Source organism: Helicoverpa zea, chromosome 10, assembly GCF_022581195.2.
Source record: "Helicoverpa zea isolate HzStark_Cry1AcR chromosome 10, ilHelZeax1.1, whole genome shotgun sequence".
In the NCBI taxonomy this organism is placed as follows: Eukaryota; Metazoa; Arthropoda; class Insecta; order Lepidoptera; family Noctuidae; genus Helicoverpa; species Helicoverpa zea.
Genome location: NC_061461.1, coordinates 6,435,746 through 6,450,362, shown reverse-complemented (window position 1 = coordinate 6,450,362; position 14,617 = coordinate 6,435,746). Strand labels below are relative to the sequence as shown.

General features: G+C 34.3%; 1 protein-coding gene across 1 annotated transcript in view; it reads right to left on the bottom strand.

Annotated features, from left to right (window-relative positions):
• Positions 1-3,644: 3,644 nt before the first annotated feature.
• The window catches only part of LOC124633891, a 32,591-nt gene continuing 21,618 nt past the window's right edge, over positions 3,645-14,617 (bottom strand). The window contains exons 2-5 of the mRNA XM_047169262.1: positions 12,430-12,559; positions 8,470-8,615; positions 7,047-7,188; positions 3,645-4,780 (exon numbers count right to left, since the gene is read on the bottom strand). Coding sequence (XP_047025218.1) covers positions 4,564-4,780; positions 7,047-7,188; positions 8,470-8,615; positions 12,430-12,559 — 635 coding nt within the window. The 3' untranslated portion in view covers positions 3,645-4,563. The remainder of the gene's footprint in view (positions 4,781-7,046; positions 7,189-8,469; positions 8,616-12,429; positions 12,560-14,617) is intronic.

Sequence of the window (14,617 nt, the reverse complement as noted above, 5' to 3'; positions counted from 1 at the left end):
AAGATCCAATGTCAGGTAAAATAAAATGTTACCTACTAAATATAATATAAAATAATCGAGTAGAAAAAGCTGCTCATCTTACTCACTTCAAGGAAAAACGAGAATTTGAGTGACTTACATAAGTTACTTTTGTAGCTTCACTGATTTATTCAGCATAATGCATTTATATACCTAGCTGTTACAAAGCCTACAAATATTAGCAATAACATAGTCGCAGGTTACAACCTTTATGTGCCTAACAAGACCAGCATACAAAACTTTACCTTTACTTACTTTATTTGATATCATGTTGTCGGCAGTTTGAAACAAAGGATCAAAAGGAATTTCCTCAAAGTTGAACAAAGGAGTTCTTAAATATAATGCTGTTGATGATAAGCTAAATTCTTACTCAACTAAATATAAAGTAATAAACCAATGGATACAAATAAGGGGAAGTCATGAAATATTTTTTTTTATAAATTGACTGTAATAAATTGCACAAAGATACATATATTTTAAATTTTAAAATAGCAACGACAGCATTATGTTTCTAAACAGCTTCTTTGTTATTAAAAGTCCGAAGGTAAGAAAATTATTCACGACATCAATGAGCCAATGCATTGTAATCGCGTTCCCGCTTCGTAGCACTCTAAATGCAAACCAGTCCTTCTATAAGGAATACAAATAAATAATATAATTATTCAGATTTTTTAATAGAACTAGCTACTTATATGCAGCAAGGACATTATAAGTTAAAAATAACATTGCAAACGTCGATTCGATCTTGTTTCGGAAGGCACGTTAAAATGGAGAGTCCTGCCCGTCATTTGAATTTTAAATATCTTCGGCAGTCATCACGGGTAGTCAGAAGCCTGAATTCGAGTATTGGTTCTCTGGGTAACTGGGTTGAAGAAGTCAGATAGGCAGTCGCTCCATGAAACACACTGTTACTCAGCTGCATCCCGGACAAATTACTTTGATATACTATAGTTCGGCCATTCAGAGAATGCGTTCCTGACACGTCGCGATTGAACTGACGACGTAATAACATTCATTGATTATTGATATAATAATGTTGTTTTAATGCTCCTCAATTGTTAAAACGGTAAACAACCAGCAAAAATATTTTTATCGTAACTGCAACGCCATTGCAAAGTTACGTCGTCAGTTCAATCGCGACGTGTCAGGAACGCATTCTCTGAATGGCCGAACTATAATCGAAATTAGAGGCCACATTAACATGTCATCACCAACAAAGGAGTTAGGAATAATATACCTATGCAATGTCAGTACCAACGAATTCCATTTTACAACTTATTCAAAGGTAAGTTACCCAACTCCTTGTTTGCACATCAATCATTCGGGAGTTCTTTTGAGTTATTATACAACCAATTATGTAAATTACACCAATCCTATGTACCTAATGGAATTTTCATTTTGTCTGACTAATAAAATTATCATCAAGTGGCCGTTTTCATTGGCATCATTTTAATTGTTACTGACTTATAAAAGACAACGAGTTTCCTCGGAATAATGTCAAAGTTTTGATTGGTCGTTATTAACTTTGGGAATAGCATTAATTAAAATGAAATCACTTCTGTTAATTGCGATAAGAATTGCGACGACACTTGTAAAGCCAATTGCTGATAGAATATAATGTAAGTGTAAAAAATTCTGTATGAAAGACGATGAAAACTCAGTACATTTCAGAAATATTAGTAAACATTATTGGCCTTACTACAAAAACTTTAACCACTGTTTTACACTTGTCTAAAAAAAATGTGTCTCCAAAATGAACCATATGTCAACGTCATAATTTGACATTTTTTTAGACAAGTCTTAAACTGACGTTAAAAAGTTTTTGTGGTAAGACGGTATATGTCTATTAACCGACACCAACTACTACCAAAACATGGAACTTGATAAACAATTCTAAAATATATATTCGCAAACACTGTTTTTCTACTCCGTTTACTAGTGAATGGTTTACGGCGGGTATGAATCATCTCTTTCTCGACACGAGTGTGAATGGGAAGATAGCTGGCATTCATCACAATGATTGACATTCGATTGAGTTTAGTTATTTTGAAAGTGAAGGAGTTGCTGTCATAAATCTTTCTATATAGTGAAAATATTGTTTCGTAGTCTTGTATTCTTTTACTAGCTGTTGCCCGCGACGTTGTCCCTGTGGGCTGCATACATCGTAAGACGACGTATAAGTGACATTTATTATACACATAGTAAGCAACCTAGAAGTTCTGTCTAAGTTAAAGACGCACCGACCAAAAAGGAAACTACGGTTGCGCGATGCCCGTATCCTTGAATCGGTACTAATCGGTAGGCTTTGAAAGGTACGTCAACTTCTGGAAGTTATTCCGACAACGTAATCACAAACCAGAAAGTTATATTATCTTATATATATCTTACCGTCATCATCGGTTAAATACTCTATATATTCACTATTCATCACAGGTCTCATGTTTTGTCTAGCCGGGTTAACCGAGGTTTTACAGCCGGCTTACACTTCGTAAGACAAGATAGTCCAGCAGTGCTGGATCTGGCTTGGATCTACGATAGTGGGCATTGTGGGTATTCTTAATCGACTCGTCACTACTGTAGAATTCTTATTAGGTAGAAATCATATGTACATCCCCTGTATAAATCCCGAAATTAATGAATGTGAATTTTCAGCCTTATCGTATGGATGAAACCAAAAACTTTTATTCGCCCCTTTACTCTAGACTCCACTGGCAAACGATATCTTTACATGTAAAATACATAATATATAATAATATCTTTACATAATATTTCAGTCTCAGTCTCAGCCGAGTTTACTTTGCTTTTCTGATCAGACTTAAATTGTTGATTTACATTTACAATTGCAAAATAATTCACGTTACGACTATCAAATGTAGCATGCCCAGTTCGTTTTGTTGTTAGAATCTTTAAAGCGATGCATAAGTAATTCATCGGGTGCAGTTTTCAAAATCAGATTGATAATACATGAGGATATTCATAAAAACTACCTTTCATTCATAAAATATGGTAGTTTACTATAGGTACACTGAGTCACGTAAAACCTCTTTTGAAGCAAAAGCGATTTTAAAACGATTGGCGTGCATTTAAACTTTTCACTGAACCTGTGATGCAAAAATGTGACTTCGCACTCGTGTTATTTCGTAGCGACTCTATGGTAAAGTGTAGTTAAGTAAAAATGTTAGTTCGAGTTTGTGTGACCTACTGGTTGAATTAATGTAGGTGCTCTAAAAACTTTGTCGTGTTTTCATTAGTGTTCGTCCGTGATAGAGCGAGGCGAGGTAAATATTCAGGGTATTTTATTTTTATTCACGTGAAAAATGAAATGCTTGTTACTTTTTTTGTGTTCTTTAATTTTACAGAAATTATTTTTCTGAAAACAGCCTCTCTTGAAAATATATTTATTTTACAAAAAAATTGGGAGTTGAATCTTGGAAATTGGTTTTAATTTGTTTGTAAATTTATTTTTTAAATTGCTGAAGCAACGTTAATTTTTACCCGAGCTTCGTGCACATGAGTTAATTCTGATACTTATAGCCTGTCAAATGAAAGTGGAATTTAATAAATTGGAATCTTCAATAACAATTTTATTATACAATGAATTCGTGAAATGAAAGAAAACAGAAGTGTTTTTACATTCACATTTATTTGTCCAGAAACATTCAACATATCCATCATTTTCATTATAAAATTACTTATATTTCAGCTTCTATAAATTATCTCAATACTTTAGTATCATAATCGGCTTATTATTTACAATAAACTATATTTTTTATAAACACATATAAAGACACATCGAACTAATGACCTAATGTTAAAATCACATTTCATAAAATATCTACTAGCTTAAACTAATAAAAAAGCTTATTTTTAAATAAACTATTTGTTGCTTAGAAACTTTTTTATAGATTTAAATACAATTACAAGAAACGTGTCGACAATTATTAATTAAAACTATTACATATGTACACTTTTCTTATTATGGCGTCTTTTTACTTTTAAATTATAATGTTTAGTTTATACTATTTTACAATAAACTTTGTTTTTATGCTTCCTTGTAAATGAAAATGGCAATAGATACAAAAACAAACTATTAAATAAGAATAAGTTAAATAAAGCTTTAACATTTTAACAATTAACACTGACTTAAAGCAATTTTACTGTCAGCGAATAAAGACCAAACAGAGTAGGTAGTACAAAAAAAACAATCATATTATTATCATCAACTCCTCTTACTATTCCAGGTAAATTGTCAAAATGATAAAAACAGAATTCTGAAAATTCACATTTTTTTTTATAAAATAATAGGTATTCTTTTTATGAATTCACAAACGTGGTGGGTAAAACAAAAAGCCGTATATAGCAGTAAGTAATGGCGCTGTGATTGGTGGGGGTGGCGCAGCGCAGTAAGCCCGCGGCTGCTGTTTGCACGCCGCTGTCTTGCAACAAACAAAAAAAAACAAAATTATAAAAAACAGAACTGTGATTTTAATTTGCAAAAAAATCTTTAGACGTTACTATAATAAAAATATACATTTATCCATGAATTCACAAACGTGGTGGGTAAAACAAAAAGCCGTATATAGCAGTGAGCAATGGCGCAGTGATTGGTGGGGGTGGAGCAGCGCAGTAAGCCCGCGGCTGCTGGTTGCACGCCGCTATATCTTGCGCTAAGACCCACGCCATGCGCCTGAGCAGCGTGCTCGCGGCTATCGAACACGACCGTCCGGCGTTCGCCACGCATTGAATGAAGTCGTCTCGTGCACTGGAAATGAAATAAACTGAATGAAGTCGTCTCGTGCACTGGAAATGAAATAAACAATTGGTATCTTGGATTTTTGGCACATTATTTATTTAGATTTTTTGTTACGCTGTTAGTTTTCTTAATTTTTTGCCTTTTGCCCCTATTCTATTTTTCTTGTCTTGTCTCAAACAATCAAAGCATTTAAATTGCGATTTTATACAGTAGGAACTTAAATAATCAGAGAATTCATATTCCGACTATAAAGTTAAAGAAATGAAGTAGATTTACAGAACCCTCAACCCATAATAATTATTCAAGACTGAGTTCCATAAAGCTAACAACTGATGTAACCTAAGAACACTTGTATCATTATTCTTATTTTCCCTCTAATTGGGTAGCAGAGGTCAAATAGCATTCGGACGGCATTAATTACCAAGCCAACCCCATCTGGGCACAATAGGGGTGAACCTTAAAATTTATTATTTATTGTATATGGGCTTACTTTTATTAAACTTTGTTACAACTTGCAAGCGTTTTAATAAAAAGTACAAAATTGCCTCGAATAGCATAGGTGGCAAAAAGATAGGGGACGCCAAATACGTTTTTAAATAAAGAACAAAAAGGTTGTGTTGCTTTCCAAAAGTTTTTTTGCTGTCTGAATTTCACATAGTGATTTTTTTATTTTATCTGTATATCTTACGTAAAGGTAATAATAGGGTAGGAATATATACCAACAATATTTTGGTATAAGTATAGCAGTAGCACGTGAACAAACTCGAAAGAATATGACAGCCTCATATTTTATTGAGCACAACAGAGAATAGTTGAGAAGTAAGAAAACAGAAAAGTTAGACATAATTTTATTTACTTATAGTTCTTGAAATGTATTAATGGACTAATATAAGCTTTAGTTCCAAATTTCGTGAATGTCCTGTTTAGACCTCCCAGAAGTACTATATTGGGTGAAAATAGAATTTCCTGGTAAGTAGGAACTCCCAGAAATACCACTTAGACGTTTGTAATTATGACGAGAAAATGGAATATCGGTGTCGTAGAATCACAAATTCTAAGATATTGTGAAGTCAACTAACTGGCGTCTAGCTAACTTCTGCTTACTGGGAGTATTGAGCACCAACTGGGGAGTATTATGCTCTGATTTATGAGCCCACGTGTTAAACTTAAAGCTACAATGGAACTTCTTGGAGATGTGATCAACGTGAATGTTGCACTACAGACTATATAAGCCATTGAAATATACACCCTCTGATAAATAAAATAAGTTACAAAATCGATAGTTCTCAATATTTTATTAGCAGTGGGAGGCTACTAAGTCTCCTAAATATTGGAGTGTGATTAGAATAATAATAAGTCATTGTTTGTAAGTTTATTGAAAATGATCCTTGAGACGCAATCGTAAGCTGAAACTTATGAAATGAGAAATGGCAAAATGGGATTTCTATATTTTATACATTAAGCCTAACAATCCTTTAGAATAAATAGTAAATAGAACAGAGTAATATTAATATCTTTATTTCACAAGTTCTGAAATGAGATAAGCACAATAGATTCGGATAAAGAGATGAGAGGAACACATATAATTCTTTATTATATCTACGGATTTATTAACACTTGCTTTTAATTGCGTCTGCAGACAAAGAGACTCGAGAATAATGTTTCAAAACACAATCAGGAACAATGCATCCACTTCAGTTCTGTGAATCGTAATATCTTTGAAATTATTATCGTGTATCTTAGCGAAATATTCAGTGTTCATTATCTTGAGTAAATTAAGTAAAGGATGGTATTCAGAATACATAGTTGCTTTGTAGTTATTTCTTAGGTACCTGTTTGTTTGGGATTTAACTGTCTTGTTTTTAAGCTCTAAAATACAAACTTCTACAATGTATTGAAAGGTATATAAAAACAGAAATATTCTTAAAAATGAGATGATATACAAAGGTTCGTTTCAGTTAATCTCTCTGGGAGACTATGTATTTATTTTGTGCGGAGAATTTCCTTTTAAGTGTTGGAAAAATAAAAATATCAAAGTATTCTTCTGTTATACCTACATCTATACTAATATTATAAAGCTGAACAGTTTGTTTGTTTGAACGCGCTAATCTCAAGAACTACTGGTCCGATTTGAAAATTTATTTCAGTGTTAGATAGCCCATTTATCGAGGAAGGCTATAGGCTACTTTTTATCCCGGTACGGGAAGTAGTTCCCACGGGATGCGGGTGAAACCGCTGGCAGAAGCTAGTAAAAATATAAAGAGTAGATAATTACCAACACAGTTCGGCGTTCCTATTGAAATACGTGAGCTGTTGGGCGCGGTCCGTGTTCTCTCGAACGGCGACTTGCAATTCATCCACACATCGACTCCAGTCGGGGCTGACACGACCCCAACACGTTGGCTCCTTCAAAAATTCTATAAGAAAACGAAATAATTATTTAATAGCTCTATATTGCCAAAGCAAGGACTTTTGCATGCAGTAATGTGCGCGGTTTAAGTCTGAAAATGCATTTGGTTATAACCTAAGAAAGAACAAAATTACATCTTGTCTATTTGTTTTAAATGTCTAGGAGGCCATAAGACGGAAAACGAAGACCACATAAATAATGGACATAAATAACAAAAAGCTATAAATATGACACAGTAATCCGGACTGAGCATGATTGGTGATCGATGTTTGTGGTGCAATATTAGTTTATCTTTAATAAAAAATAAGTTACTAAAATAAATGCTATTTCGGGTTAATCACAAACTGGAATCTTCGAATTTCAGCTTCCTTTTCATGAATGGGGAACTTCAAATATTTTCCTTGAATGTCTTTGTCTTAGATGTAATGAAAGTCTTATCTATTTTGAAGGTTCGTAAAACAATTTGGCCTTAACTGATGGACTCCTAAAACGAAAGATCAATCAGTTTTCAATCCAATGGGAACAACAAAGTTTTATTTATTTTCAGTAAGCGACCATTCGACGCCAGTATAGCTGGATGATGGATCGTGCAGAACGTGTAAACTTTAATTCAAACAAACATTCATAGAATATTGAAACAAATGAACAGCGCCATACGAGTCTGTTTCGTTTTCATTTTATAGCCATTACGCCTGCAAGCGGCCAGCCATTTTTATAATTCAATTTAAATGTTTCCGATAACATCGATAATCCTCCTTGATTGTGGATTTGCACCTCATCTTTTTTATAAAACTTTAATTCCCCAATGATGGGATGCTGTTAAGTTTGTTTGTATGATTTATTTAACTCCCAAGATTTTCCTGTTCACCTTTCCTTAATACTTACGCTTGACATTTCTCTAAGAGCAATTTTTAGGGTTTTTAATTTTATCATTATAGAAACTAAAATTATTAATACCTGTAAGTATTAATAATATTGCAAATTATTATGGAACGTGTATAATATACAGCAGAAGATAATTAATTACACATAAACGTTGTTTTAGGTAAAATGAAAATGATTTCATAATGCAAAATGAATTTCGATGCTCACTTAATGGAAGTTACTAATTTGAATACGGATAATTGTAAATATCTATTATAATGTTCACGATATTTAGCACATTTATTAAACAGTCTATTTAATAATTGCTAAAAGGCTAATTAGATCGATTGACCTACTGACTAAAAACCTTTTATTAAAATTCCTCAGTAATATTTGAAATTAATATTATAGATATACAACTAACCTCTCCTAAGAGCCGTGTCATTTGTACATAGAAAGCGCATGAGTGCTCGCGCGCCTCCGATCTGCTGCTGCAGTAACTTCTGACCATCTGTGGGGAGGCAGCGCTTGATCCACGCGTCCATACACACCATGCCTGTATGGTATGCCCTGGGAAAATATCGAACTTATAAATAATCATGTCATAGAAGAAAAAACAAGTAGGTATGTCTGCTATTGATTTGAGGTAAATTCATTGCATATGAACAATTAAGAAAAAATAAGGTTGCATTTGAAGTGGACTTCGGTCCATCAATGAGGTCCATTTTCGACGAATTGAAACTTCAACTAGAATACGATATTTACTAAAAGTGGAGATGTAGGTACACTATAATTAACAAAACCCTTCACGAAAGTTCAACGAAACAATAACGCTCGATTTCACTTATTGATACTAAAAACAGACACCCTAGAGCTATTCTATTTGCGAAAACCAATAAGTGAGATCATCATCAAATAACAAAAGAAAAACACAAAATAACGAAACTTTGTCGTTTACTGTCATGCGAGGGTTAGATATAATTGGCCAAGTTTATTCGCAATGGTGCCATATGTCGAAATATTGTTTTGTAACTTTTCATAAATGACACACGCTCCTAAGACTTTGGTGGGAACATGACAAAAGTCGTTTTGAATTATGATTAATGGCGTCATTATTATTTCCAACTCGTTTTCAAAGTTTGTATATTTGTCATGTGTTGTATGTTTATAAGACCTAATTGTCATTTTATATAATTGATCTATGTATTTAATAAGTCAAATGAAAGCTATCCGTATAAGTCGCGAGGCACCGATCGACCGCGGTAATAAATCTTCATTTGTCGACGCTGCCGTGTTTTCAAGCCATTAATCGTAGTTTTCAAGTTATAAAAGAACTGGAATGTATATATTATCGTCAATTACAGCAGTAAATAGTTGCGTGAGATCCCTGAGGTGTCATTTACAGAACATCTGGAAAAACTTGGGAGCCAGTCATCAGTTTGTAACTTTTGGGACGACACGTCGCAAAAGGATCGATGACTAAAGGTTTTTGAAGACCTTCGTATCTTTCCCTCGAGAATAGAGAGATTTTATATGACATTTGGAATATGATCTGTTGTGAAAGTAAGACAATTATACTGAGATAGTATAGGTGATCAAAGATCAAGAGATTTTGAAGAAAAAGTTGACTTAAATCTTGGCAACTCGCGGCGTCAAAACGGGGAGGTGAGATCATTAGTACGTTTTCAGCATAAAATGTTATTTTCGCCTAACAATAGGACATAAAGTTTTCCTATTTGTTGTAGGTAAAATAAAATGCGGTACAACAAGTTCTTTGTCCGTATTCTGTAATAGCCCTGCCCACGAGCACTTGTGGTATAGCGTACGTATAGCTATTAGGAACATAACATGACATTAGTTGGACGGGAGCACGTACTCCAACGGTTAAGAGTGGCCTTGCTATGTCGATTTCGTCGAGATGTGCGTGTCCCAAATGTATTCGAATAATTGGATTACTATACCTAAAATTATTTTGTGACGGGGTAAACGTCTTGTTGAATGTCAAGATTGTGGTATTCATTAGTTAGGTATTGTATAATTGGGCAAATAAACAATTAGTTAGATAAGTAATTGGTAATATATGATATCAATAAAAGGTACAATATTAAATGACTCGATCTTCATCGGAATTCTTTCAAATAATACCTATTATCGATATTTCTTTAATACCAACGGCTTCTACGAATAAGTGAAGACCGAAAAATCTTTGATATATTTCTTGACTGAAACATTTCACAATCCCGCCACGGCGCCGTAACACAAATCTCACATTTCATTTCATACTTTGCGAAAGGTCTTAAAGAATAAAGGTTTTTTTATTAATTTTGATGTGGGTTACATGAGAACCTGTAGAAATACTATATTAGGCTGGACGTTTACTGAAATTCAATATGAAACCTTTTAGCCGATGTTGAAAGTAAGTACAAAGGTGAAATTAAATAAACGTTGAAGGTTGCTCGACGATCTTAATTTTACGTGGGTTATGAAAAGCTTTATAAGTTAGTCAGGCATGTTGATCACATTAGCCGAACAGCCCATGAATTAACAATGGGTAGTATTTAAACGCAAATCAAAAAATATCCTTTTTCTATGCAATAAGATTCCGAATTCCCATCAAAATTACTGATTGCACAGCAAAATATTCAACTCAAAATATCACTAAACACACTACAATTTATTTTCGCAGCGTACAGCGATTTTTCCTAAAGCAAAAGCTTTTTCATCAATGCACAGCTAATAATCTTAATGCACATTATACATGTTAACTCTTTTTCTTTTAAATATAGCTTCTATTTTTATATTATTTACAGCAGTTTTTCAGAATGAAACAGCATTTTATTTGTCTCAGTCATCTTATTATTTATTAATTACGGCATAATGAGACCAGCAAAAAAATATAAAATTAAATACAAAATTGTAATTTATTGAATTATTAAAGCGCGTCTTGCTTTCGCGGGGCGTACACGTTTCCTTTTTTGCCCTAATAATAATAGGCAACATTTTTAGCTTCTGCAGCTGGCGCCACGTACTTGAGTCGGATCGCAAGTCCGATGATATGCTTGCATATACATACTATAGTTCTTTAAAAAAATAGGGCTGGTGCATTGTCAGTCATTGTCAGTATTTCCTTTTGGCATACATTTCATATAAGTAGTCATTAAAAGGCTACTACTATAATATCATATTTCAGAATGTTTATAGTCAGAATCATCTTTTGGCATAGTTTTGGAATTTTTATTTTCCTGTAAGAAGCATGCAAACAAGCCTGAAGCATGAAAGCAGGCATGCAGCATGTAACCAGGCATGCAACATGGAAGTAAGCATGCAACATGCAGCAAGCATCACTTCTGTCACGGCTCCGGCGCTTCGTGGCTCCGGCGGTCAAATGCGAGCTTATCGTCGCAGATGATTTTCACGCTCACCACCGCAGCTTCGGCTTACTGGCCGGCCGAGCCGGCCAGCCTCAACCGCGTTGGCGAGCGTTAAAATTACCTGCTCCTCAGCTCGCAGGCCGCCTCGCCCCTCCGCGCCTACGCGGTTTTGAATTGCACTCTAGGGGTAGGGCAGACAAGACTACGTGGAGTCGGTTTTGCAGCGATTTGTTTTCGTTACTAGCTTCAATTTTTAATACAATATTTTTTAATTGAACTCTATCTTACTCACTCGCGCCACTCTGCACTCCAGTGACGAAAAAGCGCGCGAAGCCGCGAACCTTTTTCAGTTAATTTGTTCTGTTTTTAGAAATAATGCAATGTGACAGGATTTTTTTGTTATAATAATCATTTAATTTGTCGAGCATGGCTTCTTGAAAATTAAGACAAATATGATGAACAGGTTTTGTTGTACTTACTGGTTAATATGCGACTGGGATAGTTATTTTGCTATGAAATATGGAAAATTTGCTGTGCAGTCAGTATTAATGCTATGTATGTAGTATTTTTGTACAAGAATAAATTTAAGTGTATTGCATTATAATAAAAAAAGCAATGTCATATTGATGTATAATTTCGAATTATCTGCAGTTTGAGTGTTGTTAAACATTTAGTTTATTTGTAGTGAACTAAGTTATTTGATGTAAAAAAGAATATAAATGATGAGTATTAATTGATAGGCGATTATTTATTTGATATGCAATTTATAATATCCCATTAACAATGTGAGCCGTGTAAGCTTTTGGCATGCCGCTAAAATAATGAAAACAATGTCCATTATGTTAGTGCATGGAGTTTATGCAACATTAGGGCACTTTACAGACCTATTTCTCCATAACTGAAAGTTTCAGAAGTCCAGAACCAGCCATGAAGCAAATTACCTATCTGAACTACTTTGAAATCTGTTACTACGAGTTTCAAACTATATTGAGGTAACTATTAGGTTTACTTACTGGCAGTGAGCGTCCAGTTCGTGTTTGTTCCTGGGCAGGCCGACGGGTGTGCGGGGAATGAGGCTCACGCACATGTTCAGGTCTCCAGCGTCACAGTTTTCTGTCTCTCCTAACTGTGCTCCTCCGCCTCCTACAAGCAAGACAACTAACAATACAATACTTGTATACACTGGAAGCCGACCCCAATATAGTTGGGATAAAGCTCGAGAGATGATGTATACATTGGGAAAGTGTAATTCCTATAATTTCCCTGACCTCATCCCCATTTTCATATTTGGAGTTGGGGCAGCATGTCTTCCTATCGACGTTATAATACGTTATAATGGAGGCAACATAGCATACAACACTACAGTGCGCCCTACGAACCATGTACGGTGAGTTTGAAGTTAGCTGTTAGGCTGCTCAGTTAATCATTTACTAACAAAATTGTGCTGCGTCGGGCGCACTGTGAACTAGTGTGACACAATTTATGTTAGAGCGATGTGTTTTAACAGAACGTGACTATTTTTTCTAATTAACGTGTCTCAGAGTGTAGATGGTGGATGGTGTTTCTAAAAAGATTTTGGTTTAATTTTTGGTATATACAAGTAATTGGTTCAAGGCATCTCGTCAGTCTTCTCCATCATATCGTTATATTTCACATAAGAAGCCAGGATTTAATTCGTAAGATAGATGAAAACGTAAGGCAAAGGGAACTATCTACATAAATAATCCGGGAAGTGTGTGGAAATCGTAACTGACAGCGATTTCAGACACATTGTGTTCGGCCTTTGTATCTGCGTCTGCAATTGCTCTATTGTGAGGATGTCCATTGTTAGCGCAACGTCATGTCAAACTGTATCATAAATATTGTATAGCTGAGAAACTACGTCGTTTGGATTGATGAGCCAGTGCCCTAGAGCAAAAAAGAAATAAATAATTGATTCTCTTGTTCGTTACCCCAAATTTTTTGTTAGCAAAAGCTAGCAACGTTCCAAAATACCTATGTCTGTTTTTTACGCATATTTACTGAATTTAAGCACATAATGAATTACAGTCTCTTCAGAAAAAGAGTGGTTTTTATTTTGTGTTCAACAATGAACTGGTTGTGCGCATAAAACGCACCAAAGTTCGTTAAAAACTGCAACATTTCACCAAACTTTGGAGCGTACGTTGTAACACGTATAACGGAAAACCGGAATGTATGACATAGGATTTTCAAGGCGAGAAAAGTGAGAATCATTTCTAGTTTTACGAGGCACGTACTTCTGACAATGAGGCAAGGATGACCCGGCCATGTCGAGCTAGAAACCAAAAACAAAAGAAATCCGTGACACAAGCGTGGATGGCTCCATTAGGAAAAACGAAAGAGGTGGGTGTAATCCATATCTTAGAGAACAGCGAAGTGATTATCTTTTGAAACGTGATAATTTTAAAGGTCTCTTTATTTAGCGTAAAAAAATTCTTTGATATTTGTCCTTAAATGAAATAGACATAGCTAAAAAAACTGAGTTATGCTTTTTACCGTATGTTCTCGAAATAAAAAAGTCTACAAAAGTAGATGGAAATAGGTAGTATCCTCCAGAATTTTGGTTATTACAATAAGTAGCACTCACTGAATCTCCTGTCTGGATTCAACTACCTACTCAAAGTAAAGTGGTGTAGATTTCAAGCGAGGTTTGAAACTGACATATTGTTATCCTTCAAATTGTCACTTTTGGACAAACCCTCCTCATACTTGTTCCATGTGTACAGTACATTAGAATGAGTTAAGTAATTAACGTTATTGTTTATATTGTTAAAAGATAAACCATTTTCAAAATTAATTAAAAGTAGCTTAATATTTTATGAGATTTTAACACTGGACACATTTATTAGGATTTATATAATTTCAATGAAATTATATGTAAGTATATCTCGCACATATGGCATTTGACATATATTATGTAAGTAAAAAGTCTTTGGAGAAATAGATAAGCGTGACAGAGAAAAGAAATTAAAATTGAAGAGTTTTATGGACTTTTGGTCTTCAAGCTAAATTATACTGCCTATAATTATACCTCCATTTAAATTGGGGTTTACAACGTTTAACGTTAGTACTGGGAAACCAATATGATTTACCACTTTCCGCGTATAAGTTATTAGAAACAAATAGATATTATATAACATTAATTTACTGCCTATGGTAATACCTCTCTATCAGTTCTCG